General features: G+C 33.8%; 1 protein-coding gene and 4 pseudogenes across 5 annotated transcripts; all 5 read left to right on the forward strand.

Moving 5' to 3' along the window:
• Nucleotides 1–450: 450 nt before the first annotated feature.
• On the forward strand, nt 451–4,963 carry LOC120086502 (anthocyanidin 3-O-glucosyltransferase 2 pseudogene; annotated as a pseudogene). Of its 2 annotated transcripts, none has more exons than XR_016532053.1 (2): nt 451–2,175; nt 3,171–4,963. The product of XR_016532053.1 is annotated as an anthocyanidin 3-O-glucosyltransferase 2 pseudogene, transcript variant X2 (transcript). The 2 variants fall into 2 exon arrangements; XR_016532052.1 differs by having other exon boundaries at nt 3,930–4,963.
• LOC120086503 (UDP-glycosyltransferase 71A16 pseudogene) lies at nt 2,150–4,963 on the forward strand (annotated as a pseudogene). The gene is made up of 2 exons (XR_016531755.1): nt 2,150–3,611; nt 3,827–4,963. The product of XR_016531755.1 is annotated as a UDP-glycosyltransferase 71A16 pseudogene (transcript).
• Nucleotides 4,964–17,664: 12,701 nt separating this feature from the next.
• LOC120084995 (putative UDP-glucose flavonoid 3-O-glucosyltransferase 3 pseudogene) lies at nt 17,665–19,195 on the forward strand (annotated as a pseudogene).
• Nucleotides 19,196–21,323: 2,128 nt separating this feature from the next.
• On the forward strand, nt 21,324–24,443 carry LOC120087213 (anthocyanidin 3-O-glucosyltransferase 2-like). Its single transcript, XM_039044125.2, has one exon. The coding sequence runs from the start codon at nt 21,804–21,806 to the stop codon at nt 23,259–23,261; it is 1,458 nt and encodes a 485-aa protein (XP_038900053.1). The 5' UTR covers nt 21,324–21,803; the 3' UTR covers nt 23,262–24,443.
• LOC120087214 (putative UDP-glucose flavonoid 3-O-glucosyltransferase 3 pseudogene) lies at nt 23,810–25,112 on the forward strand (annotated as a pseudogene). The gene has a single exon (XR_016532054.1). The product of XR_016532054.1 is annotated as a putative UDP-glucose flavonoid 3-O-glucosyltransferase 3 pseudogene (transcript).
• Nucleotides 25,113–25,854: the final 742 nt, after the last annotated feature.

Here is a 25,854-nt window from a genome sequence, read left to right on the forward strand (position 1 = left end):
TTTGAATTATTACGAAATCGACAATTAAAAAACACAAAAAGAAACGTAGAGATAGAGAAGATCGACACACAGATATATGTGATTCATTAATGGTGTGTTAGTTACATCCACGGGTAGAGGGAGAATAGTATTATTAAGGAGAATATTTTCAGAAAAATTACATCAAACGGCGCCTCTAGGATTAGAGAGTTTATATATATCACTACTTTAAATCCTAAGGTTATAATCATAAATAACTACAAATAAATAAATATGCTAAATACGAGTTCTAAATAGCGAGACCCCCGTACTTGGTTGTTCGAAGCGCCAACAAACAAATTCAAGACATTCCAACATGAATGATATAAATGATTAAGTTGAAATGAATAGTAACTAACTGTTTTGATCTTATGTGGCAAGTAAATAATTTTGAGGTGTTTTATGTAATTTAACCCAAAAAAAATCTTCCAACCTTATAATCCAATCTCCACAGAACAAATGGGCAGAAGTAAACAACAAAAAAGTCACTAAAGAGTGTGTGTGTACTTATCATATTCATATGATAAGGCTAATTCGAGTCACTCATCTTTGGTCCCACTCCTATCTTTCATTTTACAAACAATAAACATTTCTTCTTCCCCACCTCCCATAGCTTCACAATTCTGTGTGAATCTGCAAGTAATTCATTACCAAATGAAGATGTTTGAACTCATCTTCGTACCTGCCCCCGGAATTGGTCACCTTGCATCCACCGTCGAAATGGCCAACGTTCTTGCTACTCGAGATCATCGTCTCTCCATCACAGTGCTCGCCATGAAGCTCCCCTACGATGTCAAAGTAGCCGAATGTATCGAGTCGCTTTCTACGTCTTTCGCAGGAAAAAATATACAACTCAACGTCCTTCCAGAACCGCCACTTCCAGAAGAAAGTAAAAAAGACTTCATTGTGTTGGTTGAAAGCTACAAGCCTTATGTTAGAGAGGCTGTCACCGACTTTACTGCCTCAGCAGAGACAAGTCTCGACTCTCCTCGGCTTGTTGGGTTAGTCATCGACATGTTTTGTACGACTATGATAGATGTGGCTAACGAATTTGGGGTTCCTTGTTATGTGTTTTATACTTGCAGTGCTAGCTTTCTTGCTTTTAGTCTCTATCTTCAAGAGCTTTTTGAGGAGAATGGTAGCAATGAAGTGGTGGAAAAGTTGCTCAACTCTGATAATGTTGAGATAACTTTGCCAAATTTTGTTAATCCTATTCCTAATAAAGTCATTCCTAGTCTCTTCTCTAACAAGGACAAGGCTGTTTGGTTTCATAACCATATTAAAAGGTTTAGATTGGAAATCAAAGGGATTCTTATCAATACATTTGTGGAGATGGAATCACATGTGGTGAAGTCCTACTCTCAAGTCCTTCCACCCTTATATTTTGTTGGACCTGTTTTGCACTTGAAAAATACAGGAATTGCTGGATCAAGTGAGGCTCAAAACTGTGCTGATATATTAGAGTGGCTTGATGATCAACCTCCATCATCAGTGGTCTTAGTGTGCTTTGGGACCATGGTGAGCTTTGATGAGGATCAAGTGGTAGAGATTGCAAATGCATTGGAGGAAAGTGGGGTTCGTTTCATATGGTCCCTCCGACAACCTCCACCAAAGGGTAAGTTCGAGGCACCGAGAAACTACACGGTCATCAAAGACATCCTACCAGGGGGATTTCTCGATCGAACAACGAGTATTGGAAGAGTCATCGGATGGACATCACAAGTGGAGATATTGGCCCACCCTACCATTGGAGGATTCGTATCGCATTGTGGTTGGAACTCGATACTAGAAAGTGTATGGCATGGCGTGCCGATGGCAACATGGCCGATGCATGCCGAGCAACAATTCAATGCTTTTGAAATGGTGGTGGAATTGGGATTGGCCGTGGATATCACGTTAGACTATCGAATAACTTTTGGTGAAGACCAGCCAAGATTAGTGAGTGTAGAAGAGATAAAGAGTGGGATCAAGAAATTAATGGGAGAAGGAAGTGATGATCTAAGGAAGAAAGTGAAAGCAAAAAGTGAAGAAAGTAGGAAAAGTGTAATGGAAGGTGGATCCTCCTTTATCTCGTTGGGAAAATTTATAGATGATGTTTTGGCCAATTCACATGGAGGAGAAAACTAAATAATGCAGTTTCATGAGGCTTAAAACTAAGTAAGCCATTTTATTTTGTTGTCAAAGCTATCACTTCTAAGTGTGATTACTGTTTTTTTAGTACAACAAATAAGAGTATAGAAATTTAAACTTTTGACCTCAAGGAGTATGTGTCAAGTTATCACTGAACTAAGTTAGTTGGCACATACATGATATATTAGAAGTTAAAATTGTTATGAGGTAAAAGCACATATACGTATGCATATACAAAAACAAATTACATATACATTATAGATCTGAGTCCAACGAATTCATGTTGTCTCTTTAAGATAAATTTACTCACCCTAGTGTTTGAGTTTAGAGAGTAATTACCTTTCAGGATATAATAGATCACCTTTCTTATGGATATAACACTCTGTCCACAAGATCAACGAACTAAACTTTGTGGATATACCGAACTTCTTCTTAAATTATGAAGATGGAGAGAACTTTAAAGTAAGAAAATGCTATGGAAAATTGTTCTTAAATCAAATTGAAGAAATGACATATTTATAAACTAACTCATCGTCATTCGAATAGTCGTGTCCTTTCTTTGATTTGGTGATTTATGAAAGGATGCAGCCATTTATCAAAGAACATAACTTATGAAAGTAAAAAGATGTAATCGTACCTGAAGAGTTACATATCATTTATTCCAACAAAAATAGTTGTTAACATGTACCTACCTCCTTCGAAGTTAAAGGTTTAAACGACAGTACCTCCTCTTGTAATTTCTTTTTAAAAAGACTATCTAAACCTTATCATATTGTGTGTGGTTATCTGTCCTTGTAGTCATTCATTTTCTGGATTTTCATACTAAACTTTCTTTATACAAATACCTGAAAGACCACAACAAAGAAATGGTATCTCTTCTTCTTATTCTTCCTCCCTCTTCTTCATCTCCAATCAACAAAAACTCCCACTTTGACCTTTATAGTTTCCATCTTTGATTGCATTTTTCTCTTTCTGTCTGCACCAATACTAAATGAAGAAGTTTGAGCTGGTTTTCATACCAGGACCTGGAATAGGCCATCTTGCATCTACCGTTGAGATGGCCAATATTCTTGTCACTTGAGATCCCCGCCTCGCTGTCATGGTGCTCGTCATGCAATTGTCTCACAACAACAAAGCAATGGATCATATCCAACTACTTTCTGCATCTTTTGCTAGAAAATCCATACACTTGATCCTTCTTCCTGAATTGCCCATTCCAGAAGAATGTCAAAATGGTATGCCACCACCCCTTATAGAAATCTATAAGCCTCATGTTAGAGAAGCCATGGCTAAACATGCCAACTCTCAAACTAGTCCTGACTTGCCCCAGTTAGTTGGATTTATCCTTGACATGTTTAGTAAGACAAAGATAGATGTGGCTAAAGAATTTAAGGTACCTTGTTGTGTGTTTTACACTTCCAGTGCTGCCTTTCTTGCTCTATGATTAGAATAATAGCAACCGGGTAGTTGGAACAGCTAAAGAAAGATTTTGAATCTCTTACTATACGAAGTTTTGTCAACCCCATTTCGGGTAATGTCATCCCTAGTATGTTTGTTTATAATGACATTGCTGTTTGGTTGTATGAAAATACTAGGACGTTTAGATCAGAAATCTAAGGTGTGTTTTGATCAGTACATGTGCAAAGATAGAATCTCATGTGATTAATATGATGTCAAGTGGCTCATCCTCACAAATTTCTTCCTTGTATTGTGTTGGACCTATTTTGAACTTGAAAAACACTGTCAACCAAGTAAATGTACTTAAATGGCTTGATGATCAGCCTCAAGCATCAGTGGTGTTCTTGTGTTTTGGGAGCATGGGAAGCTTCGATGAGGATCAAGTCAAGGAGATTGCTCGAGGGCTAGAGCAAAGTGGGGTTCATTTCTTGTGGCTACTTCGGCAACCCCTACCAAAGGGAAAATAGGTAGCACCAAGCGATTTTGCTGACATCAAAGATGTCTTGCCAGAGGGATTTCTTGACTGAAAGACAGTGTTGGAAAGATCATTGGTTGGGCAAGACGAGGTAGCACCAAGCGATTTTGCTGACATCAAAGTCAAGGATGTGTTAAAATAATTTGGGTTATACAAGTGCAAGTTAAGTGGTGATGACGTTCCAATGCAGATCAAGAGTGATTCCAGCGAAGGTTTCAAGAAGAGAATCTTCAAGTAGAAGATAGGTTGCTGGGAATGTAGGTGGGTACAAGAAAAACCGAGCAGGTTCGTCAATGGCACTAGATCGGATGTTGATGGTGTCTTTCACGTCAGGGAAAACAATGACTTCCTCTGAAGAAGACGAGAATGTGATGTTAGCGGTTCAACAAGTTTGCACACAGGCATTGACTTGGCAGTTATGCAAGTTGTGTGGTGAAAGTTGTGTCGATGGTTGAAAAACTTCCAAGTGAGCCAAGTAGGTGGAAGTTGCACAAAAAATATCAGCATGTTTTATCGACATGTGACGAAAAAGGAAAATCTTGAGAGGTGGTATTCCAAGTGGTCTACTTTTTTGGTGAAGTAGGTTATAATTCTAAGAGATGAGAATTATGATTGTCGGTGAAGACAATGAATATTGTAGAACCTATGGATTCTTCAAATATCTTGTCAAGGTGGAATATGTTGAGTTTTTGGCAAAATATTAGAAGTGTAGTCCTACGTAAAATAAATTTAGAAAAGTCATGGGCTTGTCCAACATTAAAAATATTTAGGAAAGTCATGGGCTTGTCCTACATAAAAAAGATTTAGGAAGGTCATGGACTCCAAGTTTGTAAAAAGGTGGATTTTTCACATAATGGATTTTTTTTCTGGTAAGTTGTAGTTTTTCTTTGGGTGGGTAAATTCTTGTGTTTCCAGTTTTATTGCTTTTAATTTCTCTATTATTTTTATGCTTATTATTACAATAAAATTTTTACACTTTTAGTATTAGCCCTCTTGCTTCGGACCTTTAATATTAATATTGTTGTTTTCAAAACTTATTAGAGAAATATTGTTGTTTTGAAACTTATTAGAGAAATACTGTTGTTTTGGGAGTTCGAGGCTAGAAGTCGAGGGTTGAAGATTCGACTAATGTAGAGATCGAACGTTGAAAACTCGGAAAACAAATAAAAACTTAGAAACAATACGTAAATTAGGGTTGTCGAGGGTTGAAATTTTGACATACATGGAAATCTCGCTAATTTTGTGATGAGGATCTCGCTCTAGAAGGGAATCTCGCTAATTTTGTATAGTCTTGACATACATAAGTCGAAACTTCAACCCTCAACAAGGAAGATAAATGGGTGAAGCAGATTGTAAGAGAGAGCGAGATTGTAGGAGAGAGCGAGATTGAAAGCGAGATTGTAGGAGAGAGTGACATTTATAGAGCGAGATTGAACGAGAGAGCGAGATTGAAAGCGAAATTGTAGGAGAGAGCGACCATGACTAATGCTCTTTACACAATCAGCTTAGTCTAATTAATCCTATGCAATCATCCCATATCCTCAACATTTCTCATACATACGTTGTTAAAAGGTTTTAATTAATTTAACCATAAGAACTATCATAAGAACTATCATTAATGGATGCTATGTTATCATTAATTAGTACACTTTGAATTAACTCAAGATGTTACATATCTGTAAGGTAAAATGTTCAAACTTCCATCTTTTATATAATTAAACTAAAAACAAAGGTTTAGTTATGCAAGTTACCATGCTCGAGAATGGACTTTCATCTAACATGATTTACATACAAATAAAATAACCAAAATTCTGAGAAAATAATGATAAATTCTCTCAGTAGGCAACGGCTGAGATAAATTTAATGATCGAATAAAATGGCGAAAGATTGATTCTCAGAGATAGGTTTGTATATTACTTCTATTGAAGCTTCCATTCTCAGAGATTGTAGAAGAGAGCGAGATTGAGAGAGCGAAATTGAATAAGAGAGCGAGATTGTAGGAGAGAGCGAGATTGAGAGAGTGAGAATAAAGGAGAGAGCGAGATTGAGCGTATCTCGCTGAACATCTCGCTCTCTCCAATTGTATATTCAATTTTTTTATATTATAAAGTTGTATATTATTATTTTAATTAAATTATACATTATAATTTTAATTAAGTTGTACATCATTCTTTTAATTAACTTATACATTATTCTTTTAATTAACTTGTACATTATTCTTTTAATTAACTTGTACATAACTTATAATTAACTTGTCTTGTACATTATTCTTTTAATTAAGTTGTACTTTATTCTTCTAATTAAGTTGTACATTATTCTTTTAATTAAGTGGTATATTATTCTTCTAATTAAGTTGTACATTATTCTTTTAATTAAGTTGTACATTATTCTTCTAATTAAGAAACAAATATTTTTTTAATTGAGAAATAAATATATTTTTTTTTTCAGATCATGGCTTTAAACCCAGGACATCCCGATGTTTTGTACGACTAGTCCATTCATCGATCATCTGTTGTATGGCGAGATCGTACTACTGGAGAAATATCTTGCAGGCGTCGAGAGGCAGTTTTCCAGTGCACTATCAAGCTCCACCCTCGAATACTACCACTACTACGCACATTTGGATTCTATGGGGTTGCTAGATTAGTATTTATTCAGTTAGACTGGCATCTGATCACAGCCTTGGTCAAGAGATGGAGGCCTGAGACGCCTACATTCCATATGTCTATTGGAGAGTGCACTATCACTCTAAAAGACATAGAAGTGTTGTTGGGGTTACCTGTTGACGGTGAGCCAGTCACCGAAGTGATGTACGATGACTAGTTAGAAGTTTGTCAATTGTACCTTGGTGTGACTCCACCTGCCGACAAGATTAAAGGATCGAGGTTAAGTTTAATATGGTTAGGAACAAAATTTCGTCAGCTCACAGATGTTGCAGACGAGGAAACCGTCATAAGATATGCGCGAGCATATATACTACAAATGATGGGTGGAAGTCTGTTTTCAGATAAATCAAGTCATTTTGTCCACTTGATGTTCCTACCACTGTTAGCTAACCTCCATGATGCAGGGCGATATTCATGGGGTGGAGCATGCTTGGCATAGTTGTATAGACAACTATGCAAAGTAACAAGACCTGAGGTTCGAGAGATAGCTGGGCCTCTCATACTTTTGCAACTATGGGCTTGGGAGTGATTTCCAACAATGGCTCCACAGCTACATGTTAATGACGCTCAGTTAGTTGGACGAGCCTACGGTTCTCGATATGTTGTTTTAATTCAATTTAATTTTTATATCACTGATCTAGTTAATTTAAATTCTAAATTATGAATTTAAAAATTTAGGTGGAGAGGCAAATTTTGTGTGACTAGGACAACCATACATATAATCAGCCAGTATAGATACATGTTTGATCTGCTTCAACCTGAACAGGTACATTACACTGAACCTAATTGATTATTTTATACACATTTTTATTGTATTTGTCTTTAATATTCTCTAATATAATATTTTGTGTTTCAGGTTATTTGGGAGCCATACAAAATTATTGTGCATATTTTGCCTAATTTTTGTACGAATGATCAAAACATGTGGCGGACGATGAGTTCTCTCATATGTTTTCACATTAGTGAGTGACATCTTCCTGATAGGGTGATGAGACAATTCGGTTTTCAGCAGGATGTCCCATCGCCTTGTAATACTGAACCTGTACTGCATGATATTGACTTAAGGACTGAAGATTGATCCGAAAAAGTTGCATATTTGGTAGTGCGATGGCACTATCGTGCAAGGTTATTGCAATGGGGGTTTCTCTTAAACAGTTTGACACAGATGTCACTCCAGAATATATTCATTGGTATAATAATATCACAAGGCACTATGTCACTCGTCTGGGAGCAGCTCTGGGTCATCTGGTAAATGAATATTATCTAATTATTTTTAATTTAAATTTATTTTAAATATTGTCTAATTGTTTTATAATTCACAGAGATCGAACAACCGTAGACTCCGTGAGGTTGCGAATGATCTGAATCACGTTCTTGCTATATGTAGTGACAACCAAAGCTATATGGAGGAAATTCATTATATGTACGATATACCTATTGTTCCTCCACCAGCTCTAGACGTAGAAGACCTGTTCGGGAAGAGGATGAGTTTGATGAGGTTGCACATAATGTGGAAGAGTTGTCCCCTATGATGCAGACGCAGAGTCAAACTGATTATGTTAGTCCGATGATGATGATGCCAGCATTTGGTTCAAGACATTATGACTCAGAGGCTGGTTCTTCATCTTCATACGTGCATGGACATGGCCGGGATCGTGGAGAGCATAATGTATATTTATGTTATGAAGCGCCTGCAGAGGTACCAGAGCAACATCAAGAACCCAAGCAACCTCAAGTTCGAAGTCGACGATGACAACCAGCTCGAAATCGACGATGACCGCCTTGTGGGACACATTGATTTTTGTAATTATTTTTATATAAATGAGATATTTAATTTACATTTTTTTATTTTTATGAGATATTATTTTTTTAATTTATTCTTTTTATATATTATGAATAGTAATTATTTTGATATAGAAGCTTTTAAATGTCACTGACATAAATAATAACATCAGATAGTCCAAATCTAAAATAAGTAAAAAAAACTTCAATATTCAAATTTACATATTTTAGATAATAATTTGGAGAAATAATAAATCAAATCAACACTCAAAACCTTCACATGCAAATCTATAAATAAGACTAATTAATATAGAGAACAGAAATTTTAATCATAGTAGTGAGGTCAATAGTTTAAAAGATTTTACACTAATGATCTTGGATTCCTTTTGTACATTTGGTACCAAGATTTTGATGGAGTTTTTTTTTTTTTTTTCTTTTTAATTATAAATAATAAAAAAATATTTTTAGAAATTATTTTTATAAAATGGAAAATAAAAATAAAAAAAGGAAGAAAGAAAGAAGAAGGTGGGATGGGGAATTAAATAAAGAAAAAAAAGGGAAATTTGTAAGGATATCTCACTCTCGCTAATATCTTGCTCTCGTTCTCAAGATCTCGCTCTCATTCTCAGGATCTCACTCTCTCAAACTCTCGCTCTCTCTCAAATCTCGCTCTCTCTCAAATCTCGCTCTCTCTTACTCTTCCCTCTTTCGTTCTCTCCCAATATGAAATTATTTACAACACATTAAATAATTATGATGAGGAAGATCTTTCGTTCTCTCCACATCAAATCATTTGAGATGAAAAAACTACCCTTCATAAAGTTTCCAAAAAAAAAAATCAGACCAAAAAAGGAAAAAATTGGAAACTCTCAAGTTAAGAAGCTGCGTGTCAGAAATGCACCAATGAATGGGTTAGAAAGAATAACATATCAAACTGCAAACTCCCAAGTTGAAAAGAAAAAAAACTGGAAACTCTCGCTCTCTCTCAATATATCGCTCTCTCAGCTCTCTCAGTATCTCGCTCTCTCTCTTACTCTTCCCTTTTTCATTCTTTCCCAATACAAAATTATTTTTAACACATCAAATAATTATGAGTGTTATGAGGAAGATCTTTCGTTCTCTCCACATCAAATAATTATGAGGAAGATCTCCGGAATGATAATTAAACAGACTCAATAATAATGTTAGGACAAGGTCGAGGGTTCAAAGTTCGACGTACAAAAAATACGAAAGGGGAATGTCGACTTATTTTAAAAAAAAATAAAAAACAACAATATTTTTACAAATAATTTGAAAAGAACAATATTTTCCTAAATAGTTTTTAAATTGACAATATCCTTTTAATTTTTTACTATTGAACTTTACAATCAGAATTATAATAAGGAGTTGTGGAACAATTGCAAAACTTGGAAGCTGGGTTAGTTGTGCCGGGTTTTGTCAGTCCGATTCCTAAAATGGAGTCGTCCCTCGTTCTTTGTTTGATTATGAAACTGCTCTTTGGTTGTATGATAATGCCAAAAAAATTAGGTAAAAAATCGAAGGTAATTGGATCAATATGGAAGAGATAGATGACTAGATAAGCAAGAAAGTTCAAGTCAAAAGTGTAGGAAGTAGGAAAAATGTAATGGAGGGTGGATCTTTCTTATCTCAATGGGCCAATTTATAGTTTCATGTGCTTAATACAAGAAAAATTCCCATTTCCCTAAGGGGTGTAACTCTCGACTAAGAAGTTAAAAGCTCGAATCTATTCGTTTAATTGTATTAAAATTCTAAATTCTAAGCTTTAATAATTTAGATCATGTTTGGTAATCATTTAGTTTTTTGTTTTTGTTTTTAAAAATTAAGTTTATTTCATTCACATTTCTTACAATGATTTGCATCTTTTTAAGTATAATGATTGAATTCTTAACCAAATTCCAAAAATAAAAACAACTTTTTGAAAGTTACTTTTTTTAGTTTTCAAATTTCAGCTTGGTTTTTTAAATCATTGATGAAAAATAGATAACAAAAAAGAAATTTGGAGGTAGCAGTAAGGTCCATTTACTTAATTTTCAAAAACAAAAACTAAAAATAAAATGGTTATCGAATAAGACTTTAATTATTTAGATCATTTTTTGATGAACTATTTTTTATTTCATTTAAAATCAACTCAAAATCATTTAAGTAAAAATATTCTACCAATGTATATTAAGAAAGTGTTGAGAAAAATTATCTTTTTTTTTCGTTGTTCATGGAAGGACATGAAAGTGACCATACTCGTGAATTTTTTAGCACTCAAGTATTTTATTATATCATTAATTTGATATATTCATGCTATAAATTTTATTACGCTAATATTGTTAATGCTTACTTGTATTTTTTGGTAAAAAATATTCTGACGATTGGATTCTAAAAATATTTGAGAGTCTAATTTTGTAGAATCTTGATGTGAGGAGTCGATTCTTCGGAAGTCCAGGATCGATCTCCAATATGTTTTTATTAAAATCTTAATATGTTAGTTTATGTTTACTTAATTTACTAGGTTGTTTCTTAAGTTATTTTTTATTTTTTTTACTCTCGTTGTGTTCATATTAAATCATATTTGATTTCTAATTTAAATTTATTTAATTTTTTTAAATCTTTTCTAAAACTCTCTTTAATTCAATTAAAAATTTTATTTAAATTATATTTTTTGGATTTTTGAACATTTAAAAATTAATATATGATTTCAAAATGTTTCCTAATCAATTTTTTCTAAGAACTTGGTTTTTAAGACTGTTTTCCTAAAAAAAAATTCCTATGACGAAATCTAGAAAATTTGGAAGTCTGATTTCCTAGAATTCTTGAAGTGAGGGATCACATATTTTATTCCTATGATAGATTTTAAATTGTTATAATTTCTCACCTTTTTAGGTGAAGAATTTTTACTCAATTTTAATATAGTTAAATTGATGAAAATTTTCACTTATATGGGATTATTACCTCAAATATAGTAGTAATGAGAGGTAAAATAAGAAATTTGTTTCAAAGTTTTCCTTTTTCTTTTCAAAAAAAAATAATTTAAAAAAATATGTTCAATTCAAGAATTGAATTTTAGCCCAGCTTTCTAAATGAGTGTTGTGGGGTGCCACTTTCCCTATATACAAATGACTCACAAATTCAACTATAGATTTTGCATACCATTATTATTATTATTTTATTAATATTTTGTGTACTTTATTTTGGTATCCAATCACACCGTAAAAATATAGTGACTCATTTTTATTTTCTTTTAACATTAATCATTTTTTAAGTACGTCGGCCGCTCCACGTCATCTCTGGCACGTGGTGACACTGTTTATTTTAAATCACCTTCACACCATACCAAGTTTGAATTTTTGTCCAATCTTCTAATGAATTTCTATTATAAAGATAATTTTTGAATATTTATACATACACATACATACATAAACATACATACATGTATGTATTGTAATATAACCATAAATGTATACAAAAAAGTTTCCACTTAGCTTCTCCAATAAGGTTACTACAATAATCCTAAGAAAAATACTTAGGTCCATATTACACTATACCCATTTTTGTAAATTCCATCCGATTGTCCTATCATAGTTTGTTTTATGACACATTCTTCTCAATTCTTTTTTAAACTATTATTTATTTATTTATTTTGTGATTAAAATGCGATGTACAAAGACGTGGGTGAAATGTACCTGAACATTGCTCTAATTCAATGTACATCACGAGGAAAAGAGGTCAGTTTGTGTTGATTTTTGCTATATTTTAAAGCCTTATCATGCCACATATGCAATTTAAAGTTTGTTGAGATTTTGACTGAATTTATTAAGTTTGTTGAGCCTGTATATGATTTTTTTTTTTTCAGGGATGCCTCATATATTTGTTTTTTTTTTTTTGGTGAATGGAATACAGATGAGAAAAAATACATAGGGGGTCTGATTATCGACATCGGAATAAAGTATGAGGAATATATAGAATTAGTGGGATAAATTTTATTGAGTTTGAATTGGTTATAAGGTGTTTGTACAATGTTAGGCCAAATGTATATGTCTTTGTGATAAGTAATCAAGAAGATTTCCATTTTTTTTAATTGTTGATGATGTATCTCAAGTGGCCCTTTTAGTATCGAAGTTACTAGTAGTAGTCCATAAACCTAGGAGTACGATATTATTTCAAAATGTTCTAACATTCGTATCCGAACTTGAGTTTATTCCTGAATACAATGTGGTTTCGAATGAGGTGCGATCATTAAATCCATTGAATAATAATGTATGTCCTTTAGATTTGGGAGTTGATACAGATGGGTTGTTGAATATGGAATACATGGACCTATCTAAGGATGTTGTTAACAATGAGTCTGTGTTTGAAGTCGACATGTTAGTGGATAATGATGTGGATGTTAATGTGGAGGATATAGATATGTCCGAGGCAGTTCTTAATGTTGATCATGTGGTAGAGTCAATGATGAATATAGAATCAAGGATTGACAGAGGACCTTTTGATGATAAAAACCCGACAACTGACGATGAGCATTATGCAGATTTAGTAGGAAATGGTGAACACCATCTCAGTTGTAACAAGAGGAAGTGTATCGAAAAATTAATGGTGAGCACTATAGTCATCTCACCCGAGTCTACTATAGAAGATGTCCGGGTTGGTAATATGTTTTTAACCAAAAAAGATTTAGCTAAGAAACTGTCTGTCTTTGCCATTAGGATGAACTTCCAGTATCGTGTTAATAGATCTACTAAAAAGTTTTATATTTTAAGATGCGTAGAATCAACTTGTCAATGGAAGATCAGAGCCATTAGAATGAAAGACTTTGAAATGTTCAAAATTAGTAAATATATTAGCACCCGTACATGCCATAAGATATTAAGAAAACAGTATCATAAACAAGTTAAGAGTTGGGTTATAGCTGACCTGATTAAGTCTAAATACCAGGATGTTAGTCGTGGTTATAAACCGAAAGAAATGACTTTCGCAAGGAGTACGGGGTGGATATTAGTTACGAGAGGGCATGGCAGGTTAGGGAAGCTACGTTGTCCTTAACGAAAGGGTCCCCTAGAGAGTCATTTTGTTTATTACCATGGTATGGGGAAGAGTTGAAGATTGCCAATCCTGGGACTAGGGGTGTTCAAAAAACACAATAACTTAACTAACCTGGACTACCCAACCCAAACCGTAAGGGTTGGATTGGGTTAGATTTTATTTGGAGTTGGGTTGGGTTAAAAATTTGAACTTCGGGTCGAGTCTTGGGTTACTCACTTTCAGGGTCGGGTTGACCCGTCCCGATCCAAATATATATTATTAAAATAAAAACAAAACTTGGTGGCGCTGTGCTGTCGAGCATATATATATATATATAATAATAATAAATAAAGATCCATCGCATCCGTCGCTCACCCGCTCGAATTCGAAACCCTTGCTTCGCGCACGCATCCTATAGTCCGAGACTTCGAGAAAAAGAAACTCTCTCCACTCATCCTGTCGTCCGACGAGACTCCGAACGAAAACTCTCCTCCTGCTCTTCCCTCCATCGCTAAACCCCTCGTCCCTCGCGCTCGTCCCTCCGAACGAAAACCCCTTAGCCCCCTCGTCGATCCAGCCCACGCCTCACGCTTCCGCTCCGGCCTCCCCTTAGTCTCCTCGTAGATCTGGCCTCACGAGTCACACCTCACGCTTCCGGCGTAGAAGCAAATGTAAAATAAAAAAATTATGGTTCAGACACAAACATGAAATAAAAAATTTTCGACTTCCCTTTGGTATGGAGTTTTTGCTTTTCATTAATTCTTCTCTTTTGGGTACTTTTGAAATCAGAAATTAACTTCACAATATCACTTAATTTGGAGTATAGATTATTGTGCTGTGACAAGATTTGGAAAACTTTTGGCAATGTTAAACTTCTACTTTCTTAGACATTTGTTGTCCACATATTGATTAATAAATTAATTTTTGTTCAACCTCTCAATATCTCGAGAACAGTTAGATTCTTTAAAGTCGTCACAACAGATGCATAATCAAATACGGCCGAATCACCATTTTCAAACTTCATCGTGAGTAAAATAATTTAATTTTTATTGTGTACATATACTGTTCATGTGTGATTGATGATTGATCTTTATACATGAGTTGTTTTGAGTTAATTGAGAAGCTAGTGTTTGTTTGTTTTTTTTTTTTTTTTAATTATATAGGTAGGTGTAATTAGTTGTTTACTAGTTTCATTTATTTTATAGATGAACAGTAGTAGTGGTAATGCAAGTGGAACCGGTAATAATGAAATGTCTCCTCCTCCTCCCCTTCCTAATGTTAACCAAACTCCTAAAAATATACCACCCCTACCTCCCAAGTCCAATCGAAAGAGACCTAATAAACCAACTTCGTCTTTGTGGGATCATTTCACAAAAATGGAAGCGTGTGCTAATGATGGAGTTAGGTGCAAGTGTAACTATTGTGATAAAGATTACGCATGTGATAAGGTTTTCATAAGAAGATTTTGAGTTTTTGTCAAGTTGCTAATCATAAGGGTAGACTATTGGGAAGATGATTGAGAGTTGTTTGTTGAAATGGGGGATTGAAAAAAAAAATTCCATTACCGTTGATAATGCAAGTTCTAATGATGTGGCTATTTCTTAGGTTAAGAGAAGACTTAAAAGTTGGAAATTAGTTGTTTTAGATGGAGAACTATTACACATGAGGTTTTGTACCCACATTATTAATCTTATTATGAATGATAGATGGAAAGATATGTATGATTCTATTGGCAGTGTTCGTAATGTTGGGAGATATGTTCGATCATCACCTAGGAGAATGGAAAAATTTTAAGCTTGTGTGAAACAAGAAAAAATTTAATGTAAGGCTCTTGTTTGTTTAAATGTGGTAACTAGATGGAATTGTACTTATTTAATGCTTGAACATGCAATTAAATTTGAGAAAGCTTTTAGAACTTTAGAGGAGGAGAAAGATGACTTAGATTTTGTTGATTACTTCGAGGAAGATGACCATGGAAATAAAAGATTAGGCCCCCAAGTATATCTGATTGGTTGATTGTAGGTGTGTTTATTAAGTTTTTAAAATAGTTTTATGAAACCACCACAATGATAAGTGGATATTCATATGTGACTTCTAATGTTGGTTATAAGGAAATTAATAAAATTCAGTTTGCTTTAAACAAATAGAGCAACAATATCAACTCTGTTCTAAATATGATGACTATGAATATGAAAACAAAGTTTGATATGTATTGGGGTTCGCTTGAAAAAATGAATAATTTGATGTTTGTGGCTATGGTGATTGATCCTCGGTATAAGTTAAAGTACTTGAATTATTGTCTTTCTAATGTTTATGACAATGATATGGTTAAGGATATGGTTGAAAGTGTGAAATTATATTTGTATCGTCTATATGACTTTTACAAATCACGTAACACTTCGTCTCGAGGTAGTCATAGTACCAATGATTCTCAACAATCAAAGACTGTCACTATAAATAAAGATGATCATGGGGTGGACGAAGAAATAGATATCTGTGGATAACTTTTAAGAGATTGATTGAAGAAGAAAGTTCATTGGAAACGGAGAATGATTTGACTTCTTATTTGTCTAACAAGGTTATAGAAGATAGAGATGATTTTGAGATATTGTATTGGTGGAAAATGAATGGCTACAAATATCCCATTTTATAAAAAATTGTTATATGTTTTGGCAGTTTCGATATCTATGGTCGCTTCTGAATTTGCATTTAGTACAAGACGGAGGATTCTTGATTCCTTTCGAAATTCTTTGACTCGAAAAACAGTAGAGGCCTTAATATGTACACAAAATTGGATTCGTAACCGCTCAGTGTTACTAGATCTCCATCCACAACTTGAAGAATTAGAGACTTGTGAAAATATTGAGTAAGGTAATTAAATGAATTTTTTTTTTGTACATATCTAACATGTATTATGCTCAAATAATTAATATATTTAATTTTGCATGATTACTTTGTAGAGAGCCCATCATCCTATGTTGTTTTGAAATACGTAATTGGATTTAGAGCATAATGATGATTTTAATGGTAAGTTTTACTAGCATAAGATCAAATATTATTATTACTTATAAATGATCTCTTGGTTTAATATATTTGTAATTTTTATGAGAAGTGAAAAGACCAAAGATGAAGAAAAAACTCACCCAAGTCATCCGTCATGCCTCATGGTGTTTTTGAATGATTATTATTGACCATAGTAATTTTATGTAATAGGCCAATAGTTATTATTAAACTTGGACTTTTTGTTTCTATTTTGAATGATTTTGAATGTAGACTTCGAATATTTTGAGTAGAGACTTCTATTTTGAATGATTTTGAATGTAGACTTTGAATATTTTGAGCAGAGACTAACTTAAACATTTGAATTGAATTATTTGAGAAAGTTTTTTTTGAAGTTTATATTGAATTTATGGTGATTGTATTTTAATGTAAATGCTAAAATTTCGCTTAGATTACATGTTTTTTTATTATTAAATTTTTATTAATGGGTGTAATATATTTAGAATTAGTTCACTTTTGTAAATATGTAAGTTTATTGATCCGCAAAAATCAAATTATACCATAGAAAAGGAAGTAATGAAAAAAGGTCACAATTCAAAATAATAATAATAATAAATAAATAACCAGTGACCAAACCCAACCCAACCGATGGGTTGGGTTGACCTTAAAAAATGAATCGATAGAATTGATTATCAGCCAACCCAAATTTTTGGATTGGTCCACAAAATTCTTCTAACCCGGCCCAACCTGGACCATGTACACTCTACCTAGGTCCACTACGAATTGGAGATTGATCCTGATGGGCATATGGCACTTGCAGCTGCAATTAGAGGTTTTTTGAATTGCATCATGCCATCATGCCAGTTATTGTTGTTGATGAAAGGGAAGTATAAGGGTATTATGCCCGTAGTGGTTTCAATTGATGCTAATAAACAAATATACCCGGTTGAACTTCTTCATTTATCCACACCATTTGATCATTACTCTTTCCTAAGTCAAAGCCAAGACACATACATCACCTCTTTCTTCTTCAACAAAAAAACTGTAACATTACAAACTAAAAACTTCTCCCACTGCCTTCTCTCTCTAAGCCTAAGACTGTTCAAAATGACTAAGAAATTTGAGCTAGTTTTCATACCCGTGCCAGGGACGGGTCACCTCGCATCCACAGTGAGGATCACCAATACTCTCATCGTTCGAGATTCTCGTCTCACCATTACAATGCTCGTCATGAAGATACCCTCTGATGCTAAAGCTAACGAATATATCCAATCTCTTTCAGTCTCTTTCCAGCAACACGTCCATACGCTTCATTGTTCTTCCAGAATTACCAGCTATCCCAAACAATGGGAACAATTTCTTGCTGAAAGTAGTTCTTGAAAGCTACAAACCCCATGTCAAACAAGCTCTAATCACCTCTTTTGCTACCACCACCAACCATCTTGTTGAATTTGTGTTGGACATGTTATGCACAACCATGGTTGATGTAGCTAATGAACTTCAGGTTCCTTCTTATGTGTATTGCACTTCTGGTGCTGGGTGTCTTGCTTTTAGTTTACATCTTGGACAACTTTACTCACAGAATAATTGTAGTAATGAGATAATACAACAATTGAAGGATTCAGATGTTAATTTGAGTGTATCAGGCTTAGTGAATCAAGTTCCAAGTAAAGTCATTCCTGGTACTCTCTTTATTAACAATTCTGCTGTTTGGTTTCATGAACAAGTTAAGAGAACTAGATCTGATGTAAAACGTATTCTCATCAATACATTTAAGGAGATGGAATCACATGTGATATCTTCTTTGTCAACTGGCTCCACTTTGTAATTCCCACCTTTGTAGTCTGTTGGACCTGTTTTGCACTTGAACAAGAATATTAAGACTAGGGATCATGTCAATGTATTGAAGTGGCTTGATGATCAACCTCCATCATGGGTGGTGTTCTTGTGCTTTGGAAGCAGGGAGGCTTTGAGAAGGATTAGGTGGAGGAGATTGGACGAGCACTGGAGCATAACAGGGTTCGTTTCATTTGATCGCTCCGACAACCATCGCCAGGGGGTCCGTTCCAAGCGACAACCGACTTTACAAACTTTGAATAATAACAGAAGATCTATAACCTAATTTGGAAGGAAAAATAACTTAATTGTTAATTTAAATAATTTTATAATTTTTTTATTTACAGAAATATTTGTCAATATCAATATTCTATCGATATATCTGTAAAATTGAAATAATAATATCGATATTTTAATTATTTGGGTGGGTTCGTGTCAAATTGTGGTTGGAACTCAACGTTGAAGAGTTTGTGGCATGGTGTGCCAATGCAACATGGCCACTATATGCAAAGCAACAATTCAACACATTCGAACTAGTGACAGAATTAGGATTAGTTGTGGAGATCACTATAGATTATCGAAATGAATATAAAGAATATGACAAGCCAAGAATAGTGAGTGCGGAAGAGATAGAGGTAGGAATCATAAAGTTGATGGATAACAACAATAATGAGATCAGGATAAAAGTTAAACAAAAAGTGAAGAATGTAGAAAAAGTGTAATAGAAGATGGTTCATCCTTCATCTCATTGGGAAGATTTATAGATGACGTTTTGACAAACATGCTAGGAGGAGGAAACTAAGGATGCAATAGGGTAGTCATTTCATGAAAATGTTTTTGGGTATGTTCAAAGCCACACTCATCTATTTGTAGTTCACCCAATTGTCTAATCTTAGTTTTTCAGTAACCAACTCTTTTTTTATTTTTTTTTCTTAAACATTTTTTTTTAACTTTTTCTATTTCGTTATTGGAACGGACTGCAAAAATATTAGTGCAACCTAAGATGCACTTAAGCATTATTAAGTACCTTTTCTAATTGTGATAATAAAAGTGGTAAATCTTGACTTAGGAAATTGATGGGGTTTTATATAACTAAATTAGTTGAGTTTCTCATATATCATTAGTTCTCTAGTCTTAAAAAATATGGAAAAATTTTGGGTGCAGCCTATTTATTATGTCGCCCTCTGTTACACCCAATCAAAAGTTAAAAAAAAATTATTCGTACAATGTGAAAGCTATAACATTTTTCACCTTTCAACAATGAAGAAACTGTAATATTGTTCACCTTCAAAGTAGTGTTGCCTGGTTTGTCGAAATGATTTTCATAGAGAAAACTCAAGAATAGTAAGTGATAAAAGGTGATAGAGAGAGGTTAATAGTTACAATGAATTTCATCTTCCATGCATGTAATTAAAATGAACACCAACTTTTGAAAGTAAAAAATTGAAATAAGAAAAATATCTTTTTGGTCCCTAGGTTTTGAATTTAGTTTTTATTTGGTTCCTAGATTTTCAAATGTTATACATTTAGTGCTTTGGGTCTAGTTTCTTTTTAGTTTCTATGTTTCAAATGTTACACATTTAGTGCTTAAGTTTTGAGTTTTGTTTCAATTTAGTCTCCGGATTTCAAAATGTTATAATTTTACCCTTGAAATTTGAGTTTTGTTTCAATCTGGTCCTAAGTTTCAAAATTTTATATTTTTAACTCAAATATTTCATTAAATAGTCATTTTCAATCATTGTTGTCAATTTCTATTAATTAATTAAAAATAATTATGAGTGAAATTTTAAATTTAATTTTAAAAGTGATAAAAAATAGTAAAACTTAATTAATTGTAATTATTTTAATTATTTTTAATTTGTTAACCTAAATTAATACTAAAGACAAAAAATAAGTACTTAGTGAATAAAATTAAAGTTAAAATCTTAAAACATAGGGACCAAATTGAAGCAGAACTCAAATGTCAATGGTAAAATTGTAATATTTAAAAACTTAGGAACTAAATTGAAACAAAACTCAAAATTTAAGGACTAAATGTGTAACATTTGAAACATAGAGACTAAATAGAAACTAGACTCAAAACTTAGGGATGAAAAAGATATTTTTTTTCATTTAAATTTATTTTATATAATTTAACCCAGAAAAATAAAAATAAAAATTGTCAGAAATAATACTCTCAACTTTTCATCTTTCAAAACTTGCACGTATTTTGAAAAGTCGTTAAACTAGTTTTTCTCAGTGGATCTCGGGTGAGATCGCATACCTATATTTAGTTAAAAATTTTACTTTTTCTAACTTATCGATTGTTATGGTCCTTTTGGGCCTTTCTCGATACATCTAGAAGAGATTAAATGTTGACATTTTAGTAATTTTTTCAAATATTAGATAATCTATCAAAATCTTATACCAAATCTTATATATTTTCAAATTTTCGCCAATTTTGGTTATCTTTACCGAATATTATATTCAACTCTTATGTAATTTTAGGTCAATTTTTGTTTCTATAATTATATGAATTTCTAAATTTCCAAATGAATTTAGCAATTAGATTCTTTAAGATGGATGATTGCATTTTGATTTTTAAATTTCGAAAGATTAAATTTTGCAAAAAAAAAAATATAAGATATGGAAAATATATAAAATCTCGGTATTAATCTTGAACTCACTAGAGATGACCGAGAAAAGCTATTTAAAGGAGTTTTAAAAAATTGTTTTGTAAGATGAAAATTTAAAGATGTTTTTTACGAGAATTTTCCAAAAAAGATCTTCCAACCTTATAAACCAATCTCCACAGAGCAAATGGATAGAAGGAAACAACAAACAAGTGATTAAAGGCTGATTCAAGCCACTCATCTTTGGTCCCACCTCTATCTTTCATTTTACAAACAACAAACATTTCTTCTCTCCACCTTCCACAGCTTAACAATTCTCATGGAATCTGTAAGAAATTCATTACCAAAGGAAGATGTTTGTGCTGATTTTCATACCTGCCCTCGGAATGGGTCACCTTGCATCCGCCGTCGACACGTTCTTGTCACTCGAGAAAATCTAAGAGACTTTAGTATGTGAAACTTGAGAGATAGGATCTATTCGACAAAAGGAAAAAAATATTGAAAGTTTATACAACTATTAGACACCTTGATACAATTTTAAAACTCTAAACATCCTATTAGAAATTTCTTAAACTTCATGAACCAATTAGATAGAACTATACTTATAATTTAAGTGGCAAAATACACCACATATTTTCCAATCAAAATCTGAACCGTATCATATTGTATGTGGTTATCTTTCCTTGTAGCCATTCATTTGTTTGGATCTTCATTTCCAGTCATCAATAACTCCCACTTTGACATTTAAAGTTCTCATCTTTGATTGCATTTTTCTCTGTCTGTCTGTACCAATACTAAATGAAGAAGTTTGAGCTGATTTTTATACCAGGACCTGGAATCGGCCATCTTGCATCTACTGTTGAGATGGCCAATATTCTTGTCACTCGAGATCCTCGTCTCGCCGTCACGGTGCTCATCATGCAATCCTCTTACGACAAGAAATCAAGGGATCATATCCAACTACTTTCTGAGTCTTTTGTTGGAAAATCTATACACTTTATTCTTCTTCCTGAATTGCCCCTTCCAGAAGAATGTAAAAATGGTATGCCAAAACCCCTTATAGACATCTATAAACCTCATGTTAGAGAAGCTATGGCCAAACATGCCAACTCTCAAACTAATCCTGACTTGCCCCAACTAGTTGGATTTGTCATTGACATGTTTTGTATGACAATCATAGACGTGGCTAAAGAATTTAAGGTACCTTGTTATGTGTTTTACACTTCCAGTGCTGCCTTTCTTGCTTTCAATTTTCACCTTCAAATGCTTTATGATCAGAGTAATAGTAACCAGGTAGTGGAACAGTTAAAGAACTCAGATTCTGAATCACTTACTATACCAAGTTTTGTCAACCCGATTCCGGGTAAAGTCATTCCTAGTGTATTTGTTTATAATGACGTTGCTGTTTGGTTGTATGAAAGTACTAGGAGGTTTAGAACAGAAATCAGAGGTGTTTTGATCAATACATGTGCAGAGATAGAATCTCATGTGATTAATATGATGTCAAGTGGCTCATCCTCACAACTTCCTTCCTTGTATTGTGTTGGACCTATTTTGAACATGAAAAACACTGTCGACCAAGTAAATGTTCTTAAATGGCTTGACGATCAGCCTCAAGCATCAGTGGTGTTCTTGTGTTTTGGGAGCATGGGAAGCTTCGATGAGGATCAAGTCAAGGAGATTGCTCGAGGGCTAGAGCGAAGTGGGGTTCGCTTCTTGTGGTCACTTCGGCAACCCCCGCCAAAGGGAAAATGGGTACCACCAAGCGATTATGCTGATGTCAAAGACGTCTTGCCAGAGGGATTTCTTGATCGAACAGCGAGTGTTGGAAAGATCATTGGTTGGGCACCACAGATTGAGATATTGTCTCACCCAAACATTGGAGGGTTCATATCGCACTGTGGTTGGAACTCTACGTTGGAGAGCCTATGGCATGGCGTGCCAATGGTGGCATGGCCAATGTATGCCGAGCAACAACTAAACGCCTTTCAAATGGTGGTGGAGTTAGGATTAGCAGTTGACATCACATTAGATTATCGAAAGGATTATCTCTTGGGAAGGTCAAAACTAGTAACTGCAGAGGAGATAGAGAGTGGAATAAGAAAATTGATGGACGAAGGGGATGAGATTCGGAAGAAAGTCAAAGCAAAAAGCGAAGAAATTCGAAAAGCTGTAATGGACGGCGGATCTTCTTACACCGCATTAACTCATTTTATAAATGACGTTTTAGCCAACTCATCCAAAGGGAAAGATTAGACCACGTAGTTTCAAGGGCATATTTACCATAGGCTCGAGTGCTTGAGCCCCTCCTCTAACTTCAATGTGTTTTTATATTACTATAAGATAAGGCCATTTTAGTTATCAAAATGGTTATAAGGATGATCTGAAGGATGTTTTGGAACCTGTACAAAAGGTCAAAGGTAATATTGTATCTTTTGAAATAATATAGATATATTTTAAATAAATGATAGAGTTCAAACGTATATTGTGATATAGTCATAAACGTATGTAAAGAAGCTTATACTTAGCTTCTCTAATAAGGATATGACAATAATCCAACAAAAAAAATACTTAGGTACATTCTATACATTATACTCATCTTCGTGCATTCCACTCAATTGTTCAATCATAATTTGCTACATGTCACACTCTTCTTACCTTTTTTTTATTTAAAAAAATTACTATTTATTTATTTATTTTGTGACTAAAGTAGGATATACAAAGATAGGACGCACCTAAATATTGCTCTAATTCAATTATGACATGCAAAATTCGCCTAACTTTTTTTTGTCCTTTCTTTCATCATGAGGAAAAAAAGGGTCAATTTGTTGCTGTCACATATGCAATTCAAACAATTCATTTTTCGAAATCCTTCTTATGTGTATTACACTTCTAGTGCTGCCTATCTTGCTTTTAGTTCTCATCTTGAACAACTTTACACACAAAATAATAGTAGTAATGAGGTAATCCAACAATTGAATGATTCAGATGTTAATTTGAGTTTATCAAGCTTAGTGAATCAAGTTCCAAGCACAGTCATTCCTGGTATCTTCTTTATTAAAAAGCTGCTGGTTGGTTTCATGAACAAGCTAAAAGAACTAGATCTGAAGTAAAAGGAACTCTCATCAATACCTTTGAGGAGATTGAATCACATGTGATATCTTCTTTGCCAACTGACTCCTCTTTGCAACTCCCACCATTATATTCTGTTGGACCTGTTTTGCACTTCAAGAAGAATATTGAGACTATGGATCATGTAGATGTATTGAAGTGGCTTGATGATCAACGTCCATCATCAGTGGTGTTATTCTGCTTCGGAAGCAGGGGAAGCTTTGAGAAGGATCAAGTGGTGGAGATTGGGCAAGCACTTGAGCGAAGCGGGGTTCGTTTTGTTTGGTCCCTCCGGCGACTGTCACCAGAGGGCGCCTTTCATACGGCGATCAACTATACAAACTTCGAATATATCTTATCGAAGGGATCTCTCAATCGGATAGCAGATGTTGGGAGGGTCATCGATTGGGCACCACAAGTAGAGATATTAGCCCATCTAACCATAGGTGGCTACGTGTAACATTGTGGTTGGATCTCGATGCTGGAGAGTTTGTGGCATGGCATGCCAATGGCAACATGGCCACTATATGCAGAGCAACAATTCAATGCGTTTGAACTGATGGTGGAATTGAGATTGCTGTGGAGATTGCGATAGACTATCGAAATGAACTTAATAAAGAACAAGACAAACCAAGAGTAGTGAGGGCAAAAGAGTTAAAGAGAGGGATTAGAAAGTTGATGGACAACAACAATAATGACATCACGAAGAAAGTAAAAATAAAAAGTGAAGAATGTAAAAAAAAGTGTGACAGAAGGTGGATTATCCTTCAATTCATTGGGAAAATTTATTGATGACGTTTTGACCAACTCACCAGAGGAGGAAACTAAGGATGCAATAGAGTAGTTGTTTTATTTTGTTGGAAAAAAATTGGGTGCATTGAAGATTATATCCATCTATCTACAGTCCACCCAATTAATCAATCACGATTTATTACGTGACCAACTTTTTTTCTTTTTTTTTTTCTTAAATATTTATAAATTTTTTAATTTTGTTCTTGGATTGGCCTGCAAAAAGATTGGTAGAACCAAGATGCACCCAAGTATTATTAGCTACCGCTTCTAATTGTGATCATAAAAGTGGTACACCTTGGATTTGGATATTGATGGGGTTTATAGAACAAAAGCAGCTCATAAATTGAGCTTGTGACCTATCATTAGTTCTCTTAAGTCTTAGGAAAATATTTAGTGTTGAGTATATGTGCTTTACGAGCTTCATTCCTTGTTTCACTAGAATTTTTATTCCCTTACATCTCACTTGAGTACATTGAACTAACTTGCTTTGATTTTTAGATACTTAAAATCGAGGTATATGGATTTTAATCTTTGATTTTAAGGGGTTTTGAGGATTTTGTATGATTTAACTAACGTGATTTTGGGAAGAAAAAATGAAGAAAAAAATTGTATGTCACCGTGGACTAAATAAAAGAAAAAATGTCTAGTTTTCTGACGATGAGAGTCATCTTTAAATGTGATCAATAAATATCGGTTAAACTACAATGAGTAAAAAGCTTCTATAGTAGACATGTGAAAGGTATAATATTCTTGATCGTTCAACAGTGAAGAAGTTAATGTTGTCAAGTTTGTCGAAAGGATTCTCGTGGAGAGAGGTCAAGAATAATAAGTGACATAGGTGATAGAGAGTGGTTTGAATGATATAAACGATATCTCATAAGTTGAAATATGAATAATAACAATGATTTTACTCCTTTACGTAATTAAAATGACCAATAACTTTTGA

Source organism: Benincasa hispida, chromosome 9 (genome assembly GCF_027475165.1).
Source record: "Benincasa hispida cultivar pf3 chromosome 9, pf3_genome.v1.1, whole genome shotgun sequence".
In the NCBI taxonomy this organism is placed as follows: Eukaryota; Viridiplantae; Streptophyta; class Magnoliopsida; order Cucurbitales; family Cucurbitaceae; genus Benincasa; species Benincasa hispida.

Bases quoted from the DNA above. Each gene is read 5' to 3' on its own strand.
- LOC120087213 (XM_039044125.2), top strand. From the start codon at position 21,804: ATGAAGAAGTTTGAGCTGATTTTTATACCAGGACCTGGAATCGGCCAT.